A 21,002-nucleotide genomic window follows, 5' to 3' on the forward strand; every position below is an offset into this window, starting at 1 on the left:
TTTTTTCTGGATGAAATGGCAGCTCTTGAATTTCTTCAGGTTGCTCTTCAGTTTAAAATCAGCAAATTTGCTTGTTTACATAACCATTGAGCCATAAATGAGCTTCATCGCTGATCAAAATTTGGCTTGGAAACGGCGAATCTTCTTGGAACTGTTCAAGAGCCCACAATGCAAAAAGATAAGATTTTAAGATCTCGACGTAAAATGCGCCAAGTCATTCCAAACGTAAGTTCGGGTTGCCACGAATAGCGCCGCATCGACTCTCCACGGTTGAGCGGTCTTCGTTGCATTTTCAGCTACGGATGCTATATTTTCTTCACTGCGTGCTGGGCGTGGTCTATTGGAACGAATATCATCCAATAATGAATGTTTGGTCTCAAGATGGGTGATGGTTTTGCGAATAATACGCTCAGTATGCCGATTGTGTTGACCATAATTGAGCGAAGCACGCGAAACACAATTTTTACAGAACGTGAATTTTCGTTATAAAGTTGAACGATTTGTAAACGTTTTTCAGGCGTAAGTCCTCTACTTGGATCACCCATTACATACAAGGACTTGAATTTGATCGATCATTTTATATGGCAACTTATATTGTAATGATCCAGTATAAGCAAATCAGAGTAATAAGCAGTTTCTTGGAAAAAAACATGTATAACTTTGTTTACACTTCAGGCAATGACCATTTTGTTGACATTTTATGTGGTCAATTACCCATTTGTTTACGTTTAGTTAAGTCAACAACCTTTGTGAGCATTTAGTCAAGTTCAAAACCTTTCCTTACATTTAACCAAATCTACAACCTTTGTTTACATTATGAAGTCAATGACTTTGGTTTTAGACTTTTTCGGGATCAATGATCAAAAATTAGTATTACACTATATTTAAAATTCTATTAGAAGAAGTTTTTATATAAATAACTATATAAGCAGTAAAGAAATAAAGTGCATAGTTGAAGTAATTTCATACAAATGATTATGTATCAAAATGCTGGATATGCATTTGCTTTCCATCAAATCACAAGTAAGTATTCCAACTCACTTTAGTGCACTTTAAATAACTCATTTGGATATATACTTCGACTCAAGCAAACACAGTTACTTGAATAATTTATTTGCACGGCATATTGGTAAGTAATTTTATCGACCGCATTGACAGTGTCTAACTTTGAAAGTCAATAATTTCCGCGTAATAAAAATCTATTGAACTGTCGTTAGAGCACGCTTTCGGTGGGCATATCAAACTTGCCGTAAGAAAAATGTATCTGCCAAATTGTTAATGGAATTGCCAAAGCTTTGCACCAGCACCAGCTTGCAACAACAACAAATATGCATTGTGGGTACACACCCACAACCGAGTTTCCAATCACCTTCCCGATCGCTTAGCCGAATGCCTTAAAAGGATTTTTACGCTCAAGTTGTTGTACAAATCTTCATGCAGTTTTATTGTTGTAGCGCTTTGTGGCTCACTTTTAGCAATTTGCCACAGCTGAAAGTCGCAGATAAATTGCTGCGCGATTGCTATATTTGCTACTGTATATTGTTACAATGACAAACATATATTCATACATTAATATATATGTTCACACAAGCAAGCGCAGGCGCGTGGATCGACTTTGGCGTGGCCGAGTTTGCTATCCGCAAAGTGTTTTACTGTCAATAAATTTATGTGGCAAAATCATTTTCGAACAAGTTTGATTTTCACCATAAGCGGTACTATTGAATGTGTATGTATATGTATATGTGTGTGTTCGCATCGGTGAACTGAATTGCTCTCATTTATTGCAAGCTGATTATATTGTGTGCAATTGGATTTTAAATGCACCCACAAGTGTGACTCTGAATGCTGGTGGGAGATGAGATCACTGGGAATTGCTAAGTAAATAACGTTAATCTTCGTGTGGTAAATAATGATGTTGCGATAAAAGCAAATCGGAAAAATAATTTTTTGTTTTTATTTTTTGAGGTTTTTCCCTTCTAAAATGTATTGCCTCTTTCAGCATATTTAACTTTTTGTTCAACAACAATGCAGGCATAACCTCAAATTAGTATCTTTAGTGCCAGTAATTACAACATGACATACATTTGGTGAGTAATTACATGCAAAATTACTGAAATGTATTTTATTGTTAAATATTTTAAGGTAAAATCAAGGTCCTTTTTAGTAGACATGACCAATTATCTAAATTTTAATCCAAACATATAGTACTTCAAATAAGAAAAAAACTCAACCTCGGTTGACAAGTTCACAATGCAGTTCAGATATAAAAAACGACACAACAACAACAAAAACTTGATTTCGATAGGTCAGTTTGTATAACTATAGCCTAAGTTCCACAAATAAGCAGCTTTTTGATGTTTGCGGAAATTGATTTCTGTGATAATTCCGCCTTGTTTTTATATTTGCATCATCCCAAAATGTTTTCTAGATTATAAAAAATATAAAATATTATAAAATCTTTTTTAGTTAAAATTCCTCTTTGTAATTACAAATTGTAGGAGTTCACAAAATAGGTTCGTTGTCCGTACAAACACACTTAAAAAATTAATTTTCAAGATTGGTACAGTATTCATCATTTGGTATAAAAATGCCGATATAAAAATTTTTTCATGCACTATATATAGTATAAAAAATTAAAAGTTTATTTAATTTACAAATTAAATTTTTTTTAATTTAATTAATTTTTAAAAAAATTTATTTTTAAAATTTATTTTTTTTAATTTTTCCCTGAATATATTGCAAATTTATGCCTTTTTAAGGCCCTAGACTAGCCTTACTCTTTAACATGGTTAAATCACCAACTGAGAATTATTTCACGCTGTAAATATTACCTTAAAAGATGGCGCATCCTTTGTTATTTTCCTTTTTACTCGATTTTATTCTAAATTATAAAATTTTGATCTGCCCAACTCTGAATGTTTTTATAAATATGAAAAACAAATGCAATTTTTAAAATCCACAAGAAGCTATAAGATGATATACAAGATAATGAAAAATTTAGCAGAAATAATAAGAATTTCGAAACAATTTTCTTCAATTGCAAAAAAAAAAAAAACAAAAAAAAAATATTTTCAGCAATTATACTGTTTTCCTATATTGTACTACAAAATAATCAATTTTTCCCTTTGAGAAACTAAAACATCAAAAGTTGTCTGAATGCGCTATGTAATTATAAATAAAATTATGGTTTATGAATGACGAAGAAATTAAAATCAATAAAAATGTTAAAGTTATTAAATAAGCAAAACTGATAAATGAATATCAGCACATAAACAACTTTTAAAATTAGCACTAAAATTCCAAGCAAAGCATATTTTATTCTGCGATTTTATAAATACAGCCATTATACTACCATTTTTTTCGTATAAACACATACCATATTTATGTGCGTAATAATTTTCGATTTCCCGACTCACTAACAAATTACAATAGCTTATAGCTTCAGCTTTTTACGACCGGTGATTTAGTTTTCAACAAACCATTGCCCGCAGCCTAAGCACCAAACGAAAGACTTAAGCCACAAACTCGATTTCATGTGATTAATTTATTAAAATGTACTTACGTTTACGTTGCCTTACGCTGTATTGCGCAAAATATCATGAGAAAACAACAAAAACGACTCGAAACTAATTGCATCTGCAATTCGAACCGGTTTCGTTGGCCACAAAAGGTGACAACGTGAGTCCCTGCACCGTCAACGCGGTGGCAACTCCGCATTGACTGGCGTCACTTTGTCTCCGCTGCCATCATAATCTCGTCAACATGTCGGTAGTGTATGAACCCAGTTGCGGACAACAGTTTCTATGCGCTATGTGTATATGGGTGCGCGTGTGTTGTGTACGGCTTTATAGTTATATGCACCGTTTGAGTGTGCTTGCAATCACGTCAGACGGATTGACTGCAATTAAGCCGAACTAACTATATAGTTTGAAAAAGGGAGGGATTTATTACTTGTTGGAAAGCCACACATGCACATAGTTCCATCTTATTATATAAGTTGACATACCTTATACGTATGTTAGCACATCAAAAAGCCTCATTGCTTATAAAAATAATTATATAAATTAATAGTTATTTGTCCTGTTCAGCAGTATATATAGTATATGTATACACATTGGTGTGAATCGGTAAACTTTTATGAAGGAAGAGTATTATTTTCGAGAAATGGGACAAACGCTTAGATCGTGTTGAAGTTGATTCCATCGTATGAATCCACGAAAACAGCAGCCGTCAACTTTCGTCTGTTCTATGGTCTCTGCTGCATCTATGTCCAAACAGCATCAAATACTTTTATGAAGTCATCTTCCGGCAGCGCCGACCACTTCCTCATATCAAATATATCTTGGGAGTATGACCCACGCGGTCTTTAGAAATGTCTACAGTCTCAGCTATCTGATCTATAATATGATCAGTTGAAAGTTTGTCAGTATGCGAACATAATTGTCATCAAGTTATTCTCAATGGATGCCATTTTTAAGATAGACAGGAGTCATCGAAAACCGGCCTATGTTTACTTTGAAGCTCTGGTCGGTGGTTGCCATAGAAAAAGAATAGTCATCACATCCATCCTTTCCAAAAAAGTAGAATAAGTAGATAATTACCGACCGATATTGTTTTTTTTTCTCCTTCTTTGCTGGCGTACCTTTTTATTGGGGGCGTATTTTAAGTGGCGGGTCCCAAAACCAGCGCACAACCCTGGCGAGGGATATTTCGCCCACTCATTTTAGCTCGCCTTTAAACGGATGTTCTTTGGTCTCCAGAGGATACCTGGTTTAGGACCGGAAGTCGTGAGCTGCTTGAGCCATATGGAAAAGAATCATTTCTGACCAATCCCAAGTTAACGGCAATCAGAGAACTTTCCTCACTTGCGGGAACTTCTACACTTGACTCCCATCCTCTTTTTTTTACACATCAAAAGTTCTCAGGCATGTCTGTTCCCACACGTAGGCAAAATACAAGTACATATAACCAGACTGACTGAGCTGATATTGACCTGCGAAAATATACCACACAATAGTAAATTTCTCTAGCGAAAAGTGACGCAAAAGGAGGGACTCTAACTAATTATAGGACCCCTATCATGTTATATGTGTTTACTAATTTATTTGTAACATTTGAATATTTTGATAGATAGATAGACAAATTTTTTTTTTAGTTTTTATAACCTCACTTCTCTGATTTTTTTTAATTAATTATTTTTAAAATATTTATTTTTCAATATTTATTATTCATGTTTCGTACTTCTTTGTTTATTATACAGGATTCAATTTCAAATTAATTTACCAGTAATGAAGACACTAGCTAGTGGTAGGTATTAACAAGCTTATATCAAATCCAGAAGCCTGTGAGCAGTATATTTTTATAACCTTTTAGTAAGCTTATTAATTTGTTCATTACAGCGATTTTAATTTATTGATCTACTTGGGACTATAACTCACCCACAGAAGTACAGTTCACCATGTTTTTGACTAACTCACATCACATAAATAAATTAAATTTATAATCACTTCCGGAAAAAGTTACGATCTCGAAGGTATGCCTTATCATATCGTCCGAATAACAGCAATTGTTTAGTTTAATTGGCATCAAGTTTCCATAATAAAAATCTATCTTATACTAATATGGTAAGTCAAGACTCTTATTTCAAAGCTTCTAAAGTGTTTTATTTTTTTTTTAAATAAAGAAATTTAACAGAATGAATTCAAAGTTATTTTACAATAATCTCAATTTTGAGCTGAGATTATATGCACCCAAATCGAAATATACTCTACATAGCTTAAATTAAATTTAATCAGAATTTTTAGTAACAACTTTAATCGTTAAATTGTTAACATTTTTCTATCTTGCCAACGACTTTTATGCGAACTAGCGATAAACACATACTTGTAATCAACCTTTTAGTCACGGCACATTGTCTCTAAAGCCTATCTGCGCACTTATCTGTCAATTTATTTCGGCTCACCTGTCAACTGCCCACGCATTTGCATATTTGCACAAAAATGCGCCAAAATCGAAAACAAACCGAAAACGGTGCGCCAGTTACAGCGTGTCTAACGGTGCAATGTGTGTGTTGTCACCATTTCATTTCGGCGCTTTTGTGTTATTTTCAAGTATTAACAATAACAAGTGCACCGCCACATCCTCTCTGCCTACCTCCGAATAGCTGCCGAACTGTCGTTTTTACGGAATTTTCCAATTAAACCAACCTGCACCTGCAGAAAAATACCAAAATTTAACAAATAAATGAACTCAAATTAGATAAAAATGCACAGCTATTGACTGTCCACAAATTTATACGCCAGTGTATGAGTGTTTGTATACGAGAACGGCCCAATAGGAGCTTAGCCTGCAAAAGAAAAATCAAAATTTTGAAAAATGCCAATTTTTGTCAACACGTCTGAAAAATATGTTTTCTGGAGGTATGTAAAGTAGATCATCTTGGCAATGATAAGAACCTTTTGTCATTTGTGTCAAATAATCTTCGGAACCAAAAGGAACTCGCAGCCAAATCTGGACTACACGGAGATATGTGCCGATGTATTGCCATAGTGAAAAAGCAAATTTCTTCCCAAAGTGATATGGATTCTATGGCGGTTACTACACAAGAATACCCTCAGAACTGGAGTGTTTTCTTCCATTCGAACGATATGACGTAGCAAGCTGATGTTTTTACAGAAATTGGACAGTACTCGATATAATATTTCTATTGCGATTTGTCGGATCGACCTCGTATATAAAGAAACCAGCGCCCCTCGCTATACACGCTTGGGATGCCGATTGGCAGCGGCTGATAAAGTCCCAGCGTGTGTGGTTTCTCGTATTTACTTCCAAGTCAGGTATTTCTTAACAGTGCTGCCCGTTTCTGGCCAAAAGGCGCAGACTACCTGTCGTGGTAGTGCGCACGCGTGCAACTTGGGCGCCTGCTGTTGCCGATGTTGATTAGATAAACAACACTCCAACAAATGCGCCAATAAAACCACCAACAACAGCGCGTATAAGAAATCACAAAAGACTCATTCATACGCACACACACACACACTCGCATGCGTGCAGCCATTCACAAATTACACAAACGTTTAACTCTTTACGGTGGTTAAAGACAGAGCCGTGAATTGATTACAACTTGTACTTGTTTGCTGGTGTTGCAGCCGTGCCACCAAACGGTGGACGCGGTGTAAAGCCCGGAGGGATGGATGGCGTGTCTCGATTTCGAATTCCGCTGTACGCGCAAATAAATCTGTCGCTGCAATATTTCCTGATGCCGTGGAATGTGATTGCTTGACTGTCCGTTCATTGGGCTAAGAGGCTGTGCCACTATTTGGTTGCCGCTAGCCGAATTGCGCGCGGTTGGGTGTTGCTTAGCCTGATGGCTGACGAGTGTCACAAATATACAAACACACACGCCTACACGTACATATATCTCTGTTTTGCTACTTCTGCCTACAACTGTTTATCTTTTTGTATTTCTGCAGTTTATTTGAGTGCAACATTGTGGTTTTTGTGCTGCAACGCTCTTATTTTTTATTGGCGCACGCTGCAATTCATTTGTGGCAACGAAATCCGGGCACGCAGAATGAAGTTGTTGTCAAGTTGCAACCATTTTTATTCGCACATTTATTAGACATTCACACATGCACACATATGTGTGTTATGTTTGAAGAAGTGGCATGAATGGCTTTCGCTTTCAATTCGGATTTGGTTTCGCTTCGAGTGAATGCATTTATTGGCGTATCATTTGCTTTTGAACGCTGAGTAAAGTGCTTTTATGCATTTGCAACGAAAATTAACGAGATCTTACAAGTAATATATGTATACATTAATTTTCACTTGGAAATATGTGAAATAAATGGTGTGAATTTTTAGAGTCAAAGGCTCTTCAGTGGAGGATCGGAGCATTCAAAATAAGTGAAGACGCTATTAATATCTTTATTTCAAAGGAAACGTTGCTTTTTCGCATGGTTTTTTCAGTTTGCTGTATTTCTTTTTTTTTTGCCAAGCTTACTGATTTGGGAATGAATAGGTGAAGAGTTACTACCTTTTCCATGGAGCTTCTCTTCCACTTTAGTATTCGGTTTTGTTCAACCTTTTCTCGCAGCGTTCGTAGGAATTGTCTTTCCATTTCATGTGTTAGGTACTTAAGATGCTCTAGGGGTCATGCATTAAATAAATGAAAATCGTTCTTCTCCTTTATCAAATGTTCGGGAGAATTACCAAAACTGAAGAGTTTTTGTTGTTGCTCAATGGCACTTGTATATTTCATTGAGAGTGGCACGTTCGAGGAATCCTTAGCCTTGCGGGTTTTAGGATAATCAAACATTAAATAGAGTGCAGTGCACAGTAAAGTTCCACCCGGCAGGCATATTTTCATGCAATCCTAGTGTTTGTAAAAAAAAATAAATTTCTTTCTATTATATAATTGCGTGGGTTACATACTCTAAAGTCATAAAAGTTAGTTGGAGAAGAAGTAATTCAAAAAACAGTCTTCCGACAGTGTGAAAATGGGTATGTAAATCTGTTGATAACCCGCCAACCCCTCATATAACAGTTTTGTTGAAACTATTAAAAGTGTAATAACTCATTAAAAAAGCATTGTTAGAAGCATAAAATTTCACTGTTATTTGATAAAGAAGAACATCATAGGAATCCGTATCATGGCACTGTGGGCAATAAATAGTAAGACTTTTTAATTAAGATTTTGCACGAAAACTCATTCGTCGAAATATTTTTTTTCTAGGTTGGTATGACTCTCAGTGACACCTCTGTTAAATCTCTGTCAAATCAAATCAAATTAATTATTAGTGTTTAGTATACGCTTGTCTATCTGAAGTACATAAAGTGCATTCGGCAATTTTTGCGATGAGTGAAATTATTCAACAAAAAAGTTCCATTAAATTTTGGGTGCGGAATCCAATTTTTGGTGCTGAATGTTGGGAAAGGCCTTCGGTGATAATTGTTTGTCACGAGCAAGTATTGTTGATTTATACAGATTTTTTTAGGACGGTCGAAGGAAGGCCATCACATCAATAAAATTAAGGAATTGGTGCTTTAGAATCAGAGATCTTACTGGCATCGTTAGAATATCGTACGGATCAATGAAAACCATTTTGAAAGATCATTTGGGCCTAAGAAAAGTGAGAGCACGATTGGTTCCAAAATCACTAAAATGCGAATTTCGTGGGAAAATCAGGTTTGGAGCCCCGTACTACCTCGCCAATGTGAGTCTGAACTTTGTCGTAATGAGCACTTTTGTAGAGTATTCAATTCTGAATAATATGTATCTAAAGTCAAAGAGATGCCATAAAATGCCTCAGAACTTTAAAAATTTAGAGATAAAAATCACGATTGTCGTGTATTTTAAATTGAAAATTTTTACATGCCTTGGTCCAGTCCTTAATGTTAATATTAAGGGCTCAAATTTTCAGGGGAGTTTTTTCAGGGTATTTTCAAGGAAATTTCATTATGGGATTGAAAAAAATTTATAGTTCAAAAAAACAACACCCTAATTTACAAACTCTATATAATTCATATGCTGACAGACACAAAAGGTTTTTTAGAAAAACGAAAGCCATTGCATGTAGTATATGGAAGTTAGGGTAATATCGACCTGATTTTATCTATTTTTCCCAATACCACATACTATTAACATGTCACATACTAAAAAACTAATCATATAAAGTAAAGTCAGCCGGATGTTCGAAAATCCCCTTATTATTTATATAGGGACTAGGCCAAGTTTTCGCTTAAATTTATCAATTTTAGGTATATACTGTTATGAGCAAAGCATGCTCTCTTATTTTCAGTGAGATAACTCAAATATTGGCCGATATATGCGGTACAAAGTCACCCCGAAGTTCCAAAAACCTTCATATTAAGTATATGGGGGCTAAAGGAAGTATAGGTCCGATTCAACCCATTTTTGACATACAGACATAAAATTGTCATAGAAGTGCTATCCCTGAATTTCAATTAGATATCTCTGACATTGACCGATGTTTTCTAACAAAAGTCAACTATAGGTGCCGGGGTCTAAATATTCGGTACTTAGGGGCTTCAACAGTTTTTATTGGATTTAAAAAATTTTTGGTCATAAGATGGCACACACTAAAGACATTATTCATACAAATTTGAATTTGAAAAATTCAAATTGAAAATTTGAATCAAATGGAATTTAAAATTGTGCTATATGGGAAGTAGGCGTGGATATTGTCCCATTTCGCTCATTTTCACAAAGTGACATAGAAATATTAAAAAAATACAATATACCAAATTTTCTCGAAATCGGTCAGTCGGGTTGCGAGATATGGGATTTCTCTAAAGTATGGGCGGTGCCAAGTCCAACGTATAATTTTCACATCGGCTCCTTAAAAGCACTCTCATACTATTTTCGGGGTAAAATTTATTGTCTTTGGCGTATTTAGTTATTGATTTATCGCGCTTTTAGTAGCTTTGAACAGTACCGTTATATGGGAAGTGAGCGGGGTATTCATCCGGTTTCATTCAATTTCACGCTATCACTTGTAATATTGTTGCTGGGCGAATTTGGTTGTTGTAGCTATAGTGGTTTAGGATATATATATATATTAAACTTATAAGGGTGCCGGGCAAAGCCCACTTTTTCAAAAAATGTTTCCCATAGGTGCCCCTGGCTACTGGGATCACCTGTGCAAAATATGAGTTTTATATCTTAATTTAGTGCTTAGTTATGGCATTTTATAAGTTTTCGGTTGATATAAGCTGACAGTAATAATAAAAGAAAGAGGATTGTATTATTGTGAGAAGATTACACGTACCTCCCCCGCTATGCAAAAAATATAACAGCACGTATCCCAATGTCAATGACGTAATGGTGATAAAATTTTGCACTAACAGTGCCTTTAAAGTATTCCAGATTGGATCGTAACTTTTCAAGCCCTCATATAACTGACTTCTTAACCGAAAAAATGAGATCAGACAGAATCATAACAACATTCAGCATTATTTTGTGTCAAAATGGGTAAAATATTTCCCGATTGACCAAACTCTCAGTCTCTTTCTGCTAACAGCATTATTTTGTGACAAAACCTCTTAGCCTAATCTAAGCGATGCCTTGCCTAACTTTCCTTAATACTATCACGAATATACTCCCTTAGTACTCATAAGATTTTGTGGAGGATTTGCTGGCATCGCTTGCCAATAAAATTTATTCTTTTGTCCTTTGTTAAAGCTCTTCATTAACAGAATCTGCTTTGGAAAAAGGTGAATCGCTGTTTAAGTGTGTTCTATATACAACTGATCTATGTATGTGTGTATGACGGTTCGGATGTATGCGCTGTGTTATGGTTCGCAATTAAAAATAGCTCCATATAAACAACATAACATTGCAGAATTTTTTTTCAAATACCCATTTATTGATATAACGGTAATATATACTTAGTAATCCGTAAAGGAATTTTTACCTAAGTTAAAATACTGCCACCAATACCCGGCAATAGTGGCGGAAGATTACCCACAGGTGAAAGAGCGCCCCCTACCGCAACGAGGAGGGGAGGCAAAGCCTCGACGACAGGAGGCAACCCCTCTACGACATCAGTCAAAGTGCCTGTAAGACCGTCGAGTGTACCACCTAGAGAAATAGAAGGGGTGTCCTGTGGCCTACAATCGCCACCGACAAAAAGCACTAGAAATAAAGTGTGAAGTTATCAGAACAATTATTTATATGTATATACATATACTATGTAACAAAATTTATATTATATAAGCTTACTTGTTAGAAAAAATGATGCAAAAGCTTTGGTGCTGATCCGGAACATGTTGCGCTATTGATAACTCAAACAAGATTTAGCTAACACACTTTTTTCCATCATATTTATAGCGAAATTTTGCTGCAAAAAGTTAATAGAAAACAACAACATTGGAACTGCAATAAATTCATAACTAGATAATATTTGTTAAACTGTTCTAAGCATGCATGTAATGCATTGAAATTAATTAGTTTACATAAGCATAGTTTTGAAGTTAGTTTTCTGATAAAGCAACGAATGATCGCTTCGGGAAGTGCGGTGAGGCACGTATGCATTTGCATACATATGCACATTTGTGGAGCCTGAGAAAATTGCGGTTTTTCAATTAGTGCGCAAAATTGTATTGACTCAACTTCATACTTGAAATAAGAATAAACACAAAATTCAATTTAAAAAGTAATAAGCAAAAATGAGGAAATAATTATTATTAAAAAAATACAAACAATATATACATACATTAAATAGTATGCACTGAAAAGGAAGTGAATGTATTACATCGATCCTTAAAATTTGTTTAAAAGATATACATAAATGCAATGTTAGGATGAAGTTCACGAGCTCTCCCCATTGTTGAAATTTTTGGAATCCCAGCTCTGTATAAATATCGCACTAGCGATTTCAAAATTTTTAAACAAACGAAGGCCTGTTAAAAATGCTTAGAACCTAAGTGGGACATAAAGCGAAATATGCAAACCCGCCAATGTAACCACAACATTCACAATTTATTATGGGAACACCACTCAAATCGGAATAACCGATTGCCAATAGGCGACGGACCATTTTGGTCGACCACTTTTTACCATTTTTCAGCTAGAGACATTATTCCGTCAGTGTAAATCGAAATTTCGAAATTTCCTGAACGGAAGCGAGCGAAGCATTCTTGACTTCACAAATTTCACTGGTGGCTTCCGTGTCATTCTTCCCTTTTTTATAGAAAAATTTCAAAAAAAAGCGAAATTCTTCATTATTTTTACTCATTTTTAAACAGCAGTAACTTTTTTTCAACTTCCCCCAATTTAATTTTAGGTTAAATTAAGCTTAAAATCTCATCTTCCCAACACTATATGGAATGACGCTATGAGATTGGTAGCACTGGAGATATACTCGTACGACTGCAACGTCATCTATTGACTAAATACGAATTGAGTTTTTCGACTCTTTTACATACGCAGATTTACATATATATTTCTTCCTGTTACTCCTGTTAAGCACTTATTCCGCTTTATTTCGCTCCAAGTTTTTCCTGTTAGAATGAAGTCAGCGTCCAAATGTCTTCCAGATGTGGATAGGTCTGGTGACGTGCCTTTGTTCAAGCGGACTTCAACCAAAAAGATTTTTTTAGGTAACATTTGCAGTTTGCCTCATCCACGCCCAATTGCGTTTAAGTATTTCGAGACGCAATGGTTTTTACTGCGTTCCGCTACATAGTGCTTGATTGGAGAAAATATTCAGAGATGATTCGTAGTATTTTACAAAGACGACAATTGTGTGAAGGATTACCGTCATCTTAAATCACAAGTGGTGACTTTCCTTATCTCACTGCCATAAAATAAAACATAATTTATATTCGATTCAAACGCAATTGTTCAGGTGGATGACTGAGGTTATTTTCAGATATTTTTAAGCATTCCAAATGTTTGTTTTCTTTTCCGATGCGGTTACTTATTTCGTCAGAGGCTTCTCTTGAAACGATTATCGTGCAGCCAAGTTGTACAAAGGATTTAGCATCTTTTATATACTCTTCCAGTATATGCAGACGGTCTTAAAGCCGATCCAACCGACTTCCTAGAGCAGAGTTCAGCAGAGTTTTCAACAATAATTGCCAACGTAAATATTTACTCGTATGGTACATGGTCCACGTATGATCTTCCGGGACGAAACCCGCCTGTTCATTTCTAAATGCATTGTCGCGTCTCAAAGATATTCGTTCGCTGAAGGGCAGGATCAGAGAGCACCCGATACAGTTGTATTTCATAGAACTTATAGCATAGTTTGAACTCTCTCTCAACGTGACGAACTGAGTCGATTTAGCAATATCCATCTGTCTGCGTATTTTGCGCACTACCTTCTTTCCACAAGAAGCTATTAATTTGTGGAAACCACTGATGTCGGACCTCTAAAACACTTAATAAGCTGATACACAAAAAATTGATCGATTAAAATCAAGCTCTCGTATGGAATCCTTTTTTTTTATAAATCAAAATATGGTACTTTTCTTCCCTAGCAGTAAGTAGAAATTTCTTCAATCATTTAGATTTCAAAGAGTTTCTGAATACGTACATATATGGACACATCAGCTTCTTAGTCCTAAAGCATAAAGATAAACCAACTGCAGTCCAACACAAGCATTTCGCGTTATAATTTGTAACAAGAAGAGTAACAGGTTCTTGCGGCGCGTCTTGTAGACGAATAGAACATTCATTAAATCGGATGATAAATCAAAATCACAATCGAAAAACAAAACAAACACAGCCAATAGGAAATAAAGAGATTTGGACAGGAAAAGAACAATCAATGGCAATAACAGGCAATCAATTGTGACTAGGAATACAGTGACTATCGAAATGAGCCAAACAAGTGTATGCATATATATGTATATGTACGTGTATATCTGTGGATATGTATGTATAGCCTATTAACGTCGTTTAATAGCATTTGATTGCCAAGCTCCCAGCTCGTTGACGGTCCAATGCACAAACAAAGACACCAGCAACACACACACATACATTCTAAAGACTCCACCGCCCACAATGAATTGATTATTTTTCACAAAATTGCAGGTTCTTAGTGGCGCTGTAGAACACCACCCATGGTTTGGAAACGTCATTTTTAAACTTTTCTATTTTTCCGTTTTAAAATATTTATTTTGCGCTTTTTTGTTGCTGAAACGCTGCAACATTTTTACTTTGCTTGTTTTTGTTCATATTTTTTATGGGTTTTGTTGTGTCTTGCTCTTCTCACCCACAGTCGGCTATCTAATTAATGCACAACATCTTGCCGTTTCGTTAAAATAAGGGCTTAACGATATTTACGAGCCCTGAAAGTCCATGCGCAACTTGCAACATGCGACAGCATAAACGACGGCGAATTGCTCTAACTAGTTGGTGGCTTGCGTGTGGGTGTTTGTGTGTGCATTTCTACAATTCCCTTCTGCAGCTCATTTGCATATGAAGCAGTTTTTGTTCGTTTTATACCCTTAACAGGGTAAAAAATTTGGAGAATCTATAAAATATACTTATACATGATCAGCGTGGCGAGCTGAGTTTATTTAGCCATGTCCGTCTATCTGTATATACGCGAACTAATTCCCCAGTTTTTGAGATATCGTTTTAAAAATTCACTTGTGCTTTTCTGACCAAGAAGCTGTTCGTTTGTCGGAATATCCGATATACGATGCCGATATCGGTGCACTATAACATATAGCTGTTGCTTAGAAAACTTTTTATGTGACATGATATCTTCGAAATTTGGCACAGATTTGTCCAATTTATCCACGGCGGTTCAATTTTTTTTTTAATTTATCGGATCGGAGTATTATACGTATAGCAAATAGCTGACGTACAAACTGAACGATCAAAATCAAGTTATTTTATGGCAACTTCTTTTTTTGTGATCGGAATTCTAACTCCGGTGCAACCGAAGTGAAAGCTTTTTCTTAATTTTTTTTTGTTTTTTGTTTTGATTTTGGTCTTTTAGCAATTTAGAGACATGGCCTGACGTGCTTTTGTCGCCTGATGATAAGTTGGAAACCTTGTCAATGTCACTTTACTTTGAAAAATCTAAACAGCTAACAAGTTGCTATAGTTTAAGGCTGATACATTGCATGTATGTGTATATAGGTGTATAAGTGTAAGAGGATTTTTTTTTAATTTTCTACTGACGCGGAACTGATTTTGCACTGCCATGTAGCTCGCGACGGGACAGAAGCCAACCGCCGGATTGATTAACATGTTGGACAACTTCATCTCGCTGATGCGAAAAGCGCTCCAACTACAACTCTTCCAATCTGCCTACCCATGTGAGCGTGTGTGTGTAGTTGTTGTTTTATGTAAAATGTCTACTGCGGTCAATAGCAGCGTCTAAATGAAATCACTATACCTGTCCCTCCCTTGGTGGTATTGGGAGCAGGTCGCCGCTTAAGTGGTTGTCGTTGATAAGATCGTACAGCGTGGTAACCATAACGAATGTATTAATTGAGAGCAATGAGTGGGAGTAGAGAAAAAGAAGCATCAAAAGTCATTTGGTCTAGTTCGTTTGCTTTCGATACCAATTTGAATTTTTGAATTTTTACTTTTGATTACAAATACCTGGAATGGATACCGTTTATCCTTGGAGCACTACTAAGCTCGTTTATTTGACTTTTGCAACATGCTGCCACAGAATATTATAGTTTTGTTCACTTAAAAACTGTTATATTTTGTGCCAATATATAACTATGTATATAATTCTAGATCTGTACCGACTAGTTTTACGTTTTACAATGATGACGAGTTGAGTTGAAATCCTCACTTAACTTCAGTAAAAATTGCGATATCTTGATGGAACGTGGAAGGCATGTTCCTTGGCATTATAAGAAGATTGAGATTACTAATTTGGTGTCGAAAGGAAAGTGTCTAGGTTCAAAAAATTTTAAAATTTGCTGACTCTTTCTAATGCCTTCACTTATAGAGTGGAAAAATGTAAAATCTGATGATAGCCGCGCACTTTATATCACTTAACGTACCTAAATCAAGCATGAATATATCGAAATAAAAATGTTTACATACATATAATGCCTTTAAGGTATGTAAACCAAGTCTAAAAATTGTAGAAATCGGACCATTATTACAGAAATTTGGATATCGTATAAAAACGCTGTCCCGGAGCGGTCTTTTGAGCTTGGTGAACAGCCAAAATCTAAAATTTATAGAAATCGAACCATTATAATTCATAGATCAAGTTTTTCTAATAATAATATACCATTATTACAGAAATTTGGGATATCGTATCAATACTTCCACTTACTTCCATATACCTGGTATAAAAATATTTTATAACAATTAGTTTTGTAGCTATTAGGTCAATGTTTACTATTGTATATATAATACTATATATAGGTGTGAAATCCGTACACTAAATACTGCAGGTCTCAAACACTACAAATCAGCTGACTTTAAACAGTTACGGTTGATCAATATGTGATATATTATTGGTTTAAACCCTATATTCCTACTATATTGAGTAGCATTTTTCTGTATGTATATTTCCTCATGAATCCAATATATTAAATTTAGCTCATTTGATTATGTCTATATCATGTATATATCTTATGTAATGTTAAGTAAAGAAACTAAGTGAGTCTATGTCTAATAATATAAGTCAATACTACATTGTGACAGAAAAAGTACCCGGAAATTGCAAATAAAACACAAAATATTTAATTACTGATCAATATTTATTTCGCCGCCTTCAAAGTAATCCCCAACAGATATAATACGTTTATGCCAACGATTTTTCAAAACTCGGAAACACTTTTCATGGTTTGCATATCCATGAATGAGGGATCGCAACTCACACGGTTAAACTTGGACATGTTTACGATATTATTTAAAAAAAAAGTCAATTTTATCAAGACGAGTCGAACAAACACATGTTTTATATCCAAATTATCCACCAAAATCATTCGCACGGACTCTAGAGAGATGTGGCTCTCTTGCTATCTGTCTAACACTTGTCTAGCCATTTTTAAGCTCCATATCCTTCCCTTTTGTAATATTTTTAACAGTTGAAGAGGTCGAAGATCGTTCAGAACTAGGCATGTCTTCAACGTTCTCTCGATTCAAAAGTCGCGAGAAAGTAAATTTTTGTTGTAATTTTTTTTTTAATAAAATGTAATAATATTTTTAATAAATTAAATATTTTTAATTATGTATAACATGAATTAAGTTAATAAAATGTATAACATGAATATGTTCAAAATTCTATAACAGTAAAATTAATATATAAAAGCAACCCAATATCACTCTAGTATGGTAGACGAGAATTTTTATTATGATTTGGCTTAAAATTATAATGTGCCCTATTTAACAAACTACTTATCGATTGCTTAATCGAATTTTCGCTGTACATTACTAAGCTACTTGAAAAAAATAATAATATTTTTATTATTTTATAACTTCAAATAATAAAAATATATATATTAGAATACAAAATCTTTTAGTATTCACAATAAATCTTTAACAATCTGAAAAATGCAACCCTGAAGAAACATCACATGTAAATAATGCCCACAACAACAAATGTGAATAACAATGCCCCACAATGTTTTGACAAATTTCAATCCTTCGACTTGGTAAACGTTGGAATGTGTACAATTGATTAAAAGTGCATTTGAAATGCATATTTTGTGTAAAATATATAAACAAAAGTTAATTTAAAGCGAATCATATATGAAATAAAGTTTTGTATGAACACATAATACTCAAATTAATGTAGTGAAACAGGCCTCGATATTCAAAAGCTTTTGCTTGATGTAAGCATATACTACAATCAGTTTTATTAAAATAAAAAGTAAAAGTATAAATAAACTTGTGTTATAAATACTAAAGCTTTAATCACTTCACAAATAACGAAATCCACACGCACGGTACAATAAAATGTCGTCTGGTTTAAAGTGTCGCAATTGTGGTTCTACCGATATCGAGGAAGACAATGCACGTGGCGATGCCGTTTGTACCAATTGCGGTTCGGTGTTAGAAGATTCGCTCATTGTATCCGAAATACAATTCGAAGAAATTGGCCATGGTGCGGCGGCGATTGGTCAATTTGTGTCCGCGGAATCGAACGGCGGTGCGACAAATTACGGTTATGGTAAATTTCAAGTCGGTTCCGGCACGGAATCTCGTGAAGTGACCATTAAAAAAGCAAAAAAAGAAATAACTCATTTGTGTCAGCAACTACAATTAACGCAGCATTATATTGATACGGCATTGAATTTCTTTAAAATGGCTTTAGCACGGCATTTAACGCGTGGACGCAAGAGCACGCACATTTATGCCGCCTGTGTCTACATCACCTGCCGCACGGAGGGCACATCTCGTAAGTACACAAATTCGAATGCCGTACTATGGACTTTTTGTGTTGTGTTTTGTGTTTTATTTTTTATTGTTCGCTATAGATTTGCTGATTGACATCAGTGATGTGCAACAAATTTGCTCCTATGAATTGGGTCGTACTTATCTGAAGCTATCTAATGCACTATGCATCAACATTCCATCTGTCGGTGAGTCTTTTAAACATATTTTTATTTTAGAAATTCAATAGTACAAAGTGTAAAGGTATATTAGGTGTTCTGCTTAGCTTCCTAAACGAAAACAAGTAACGTTTTTTCGTCACAATTTTTTTATACATAGGCGGTGATTTACCAATATTTTTTATCCTGAACGGGGTATATTAAGCTTACCATAAACTTTTTAACATTCAAAAGAAGACTTGGAGATCTCATAGAATACATATATAAATCATCAGCATGATGAGCTGAGTCAACTTAGCTATGTTCACCGGTCCGTCTCTTTTATGTGTGTATAATTTTGTCTCTAAAAAGTTGTTCATTTATCGGAACCGCCGACATTGACCCATAACAGCACCCTTCCCACGACATGCGTGTCTACGTAACCGCAACCCTGACTTTATCCGGCCAAGAACTGCCAACTCGAAAGATTTCTATCGCTACAGAAAAAACAACAACAACCTATTATAGCATAAACATAGCTGTCATATGAACTGATTGGTCAAGCTCAAGTCTTTGTAAGGTTATATTCTTTATTTGACAAGGTATCTGTACGAAATTTGTAACAAATAATTGTTCGGCATACGATTACTGTGCATATACTTGCTATACAAACTGACTGATCTAAATCAAGTTCTTATATATAAACTTTTTTATTTTGAAAATATTATAGCTTCTAAACTTAATGTTTTTCTTGTTTTTATAAAAAAGTGTTATTTTTTTTTAATTTCGAGATCTGGATTTCATATTGATAGTCTTTAGTCATATTATAGCTCTGGTTTCAATTATTTCAGGTTTTTAGTTTTTTTCAGGATGCCAACCCTTCAAAATTTTTCCACAATAAATCAAAAACACATATTTTAAAGTAATCTTAAAGATTTTTATTAAATATTATTCAAAGGTAATATCGACAGATTGTAGTAGATAAAAAAACTAAACCTTAGCAGTGAAAAATCTAAAAAAGTACATACCTTTATATAGATAATAGTACAAAAAGTCATAACTTATCTTTAAAATCAAAAAAGCACAAATAGTTCAGCCAAATAGCAGTTGCAATATACATAAGTCCAACACTCCACCAAACTGCTGCGTTAACTCATTACTGGCCATTCGCCTCTTCTCTTAATGCTAAAACGCAACACAACCACGGAAAATGAGAACAAAAAAAGGCGCTTGAAAAATATTTAGCACAAATGCAAGGCGTTGAAAGGAAATACAGTTAAACAATCCATAAAGCGTTAACTATCATAGTAAAAAGCATAAAATATTCCAATATTCATAATGATTATGTCCATGTATACAGGACAAACGCTAATATGCTACGTGAATACTAATTGATTATTTCGACTGTGATGCGTGCAAACCCTTTTCAATGTACTATGTATTTTCGTAAATGTATTGCATTACTAATGAAACTCGTAATTACTCGCAAATTCAACTCATTATTACTACAATATGTAATGTTATTTAGGCAAAAAGAGTTGTAATATCATTACTTTTGCATTATAGTTGCGTATATAGTATGAATATAGTATAAGTATACTTTTGTTTCTCGCATTTCTTTTGGGTATATGAAAAAACTAGTGGAAAAAGTACTAATATATGCCTTGTATGCATTTATATATGTATGTATATGTTTTCATGTAATTGTATATAGTATGTGTATGTGTTAATTTGTATGCATGTAAACTTTTTAAACATTTTCGCCCTAATAGCCTGACCCTGTGCCGTTATACAACAGGATATATTTTAGATAAATACATAACTTCCTTTTTTGTTTTGTAAAATTCTCTTTTGTTTTTGATTTTCTTTTTGTTTTCGTTTTTTTTTTATGTATGAATTCGTATATGTATGTAGGTATGTCTGTAATATGCAATTGCTTTTTTGTTTACTTCATTTCCCAGGTTATTGTGTACGTTTTCTTCTCAAAAATTCTACATTCTACAAGTCTTTGA

At 34.6% G+C, this 21,002-nt stretch overlaps 1 protein-coding gene across 1 annotated transcript in view; it reads left to right on the forward strand.

The window, feature by feature from the left end:
• Positions 1-18,113: 18,113 nt before the first annotated feature.
• The window catches only part of LOC120767607 (transcription factor IIIB 90 kDa subunit), a 40,834-nt gene continuing 37,945 nt past the window's right edge, over positions 18,114-21,002 (forward strand). The window contains exons 1-2 of the mRNA XM_040093760.1: positions 18,114-18,857; positions 18,937-19,041. Of these exons, the coding sequence (XP_039949694.1) occupies positions 18,416-18,857; positions 18,937-19,041 (547 nt within the window). The 5' untranslated portion in view covers positions 18,114-18,415. The remainder of the gene's footprint in view (positions 18,858-18,936; positions 19,042-21,002) is intronic.

This window comes from Bactrocera tryoni, chromosome 1 (assembly GCF_016617805.1).
Source record: "Bactrocera tryoni isolate S06 chromosome 1, CSIRO_BtryS06_freeze2, whole genome shotgun sequence".
Classification (NCBI taxonomy): domain Eukaryota; kingdom Metazoa; phylum Arthropoda; class Insecta; order Diptera; family Tephritidae; genus Bactrocera; species Bactrocera tryoni.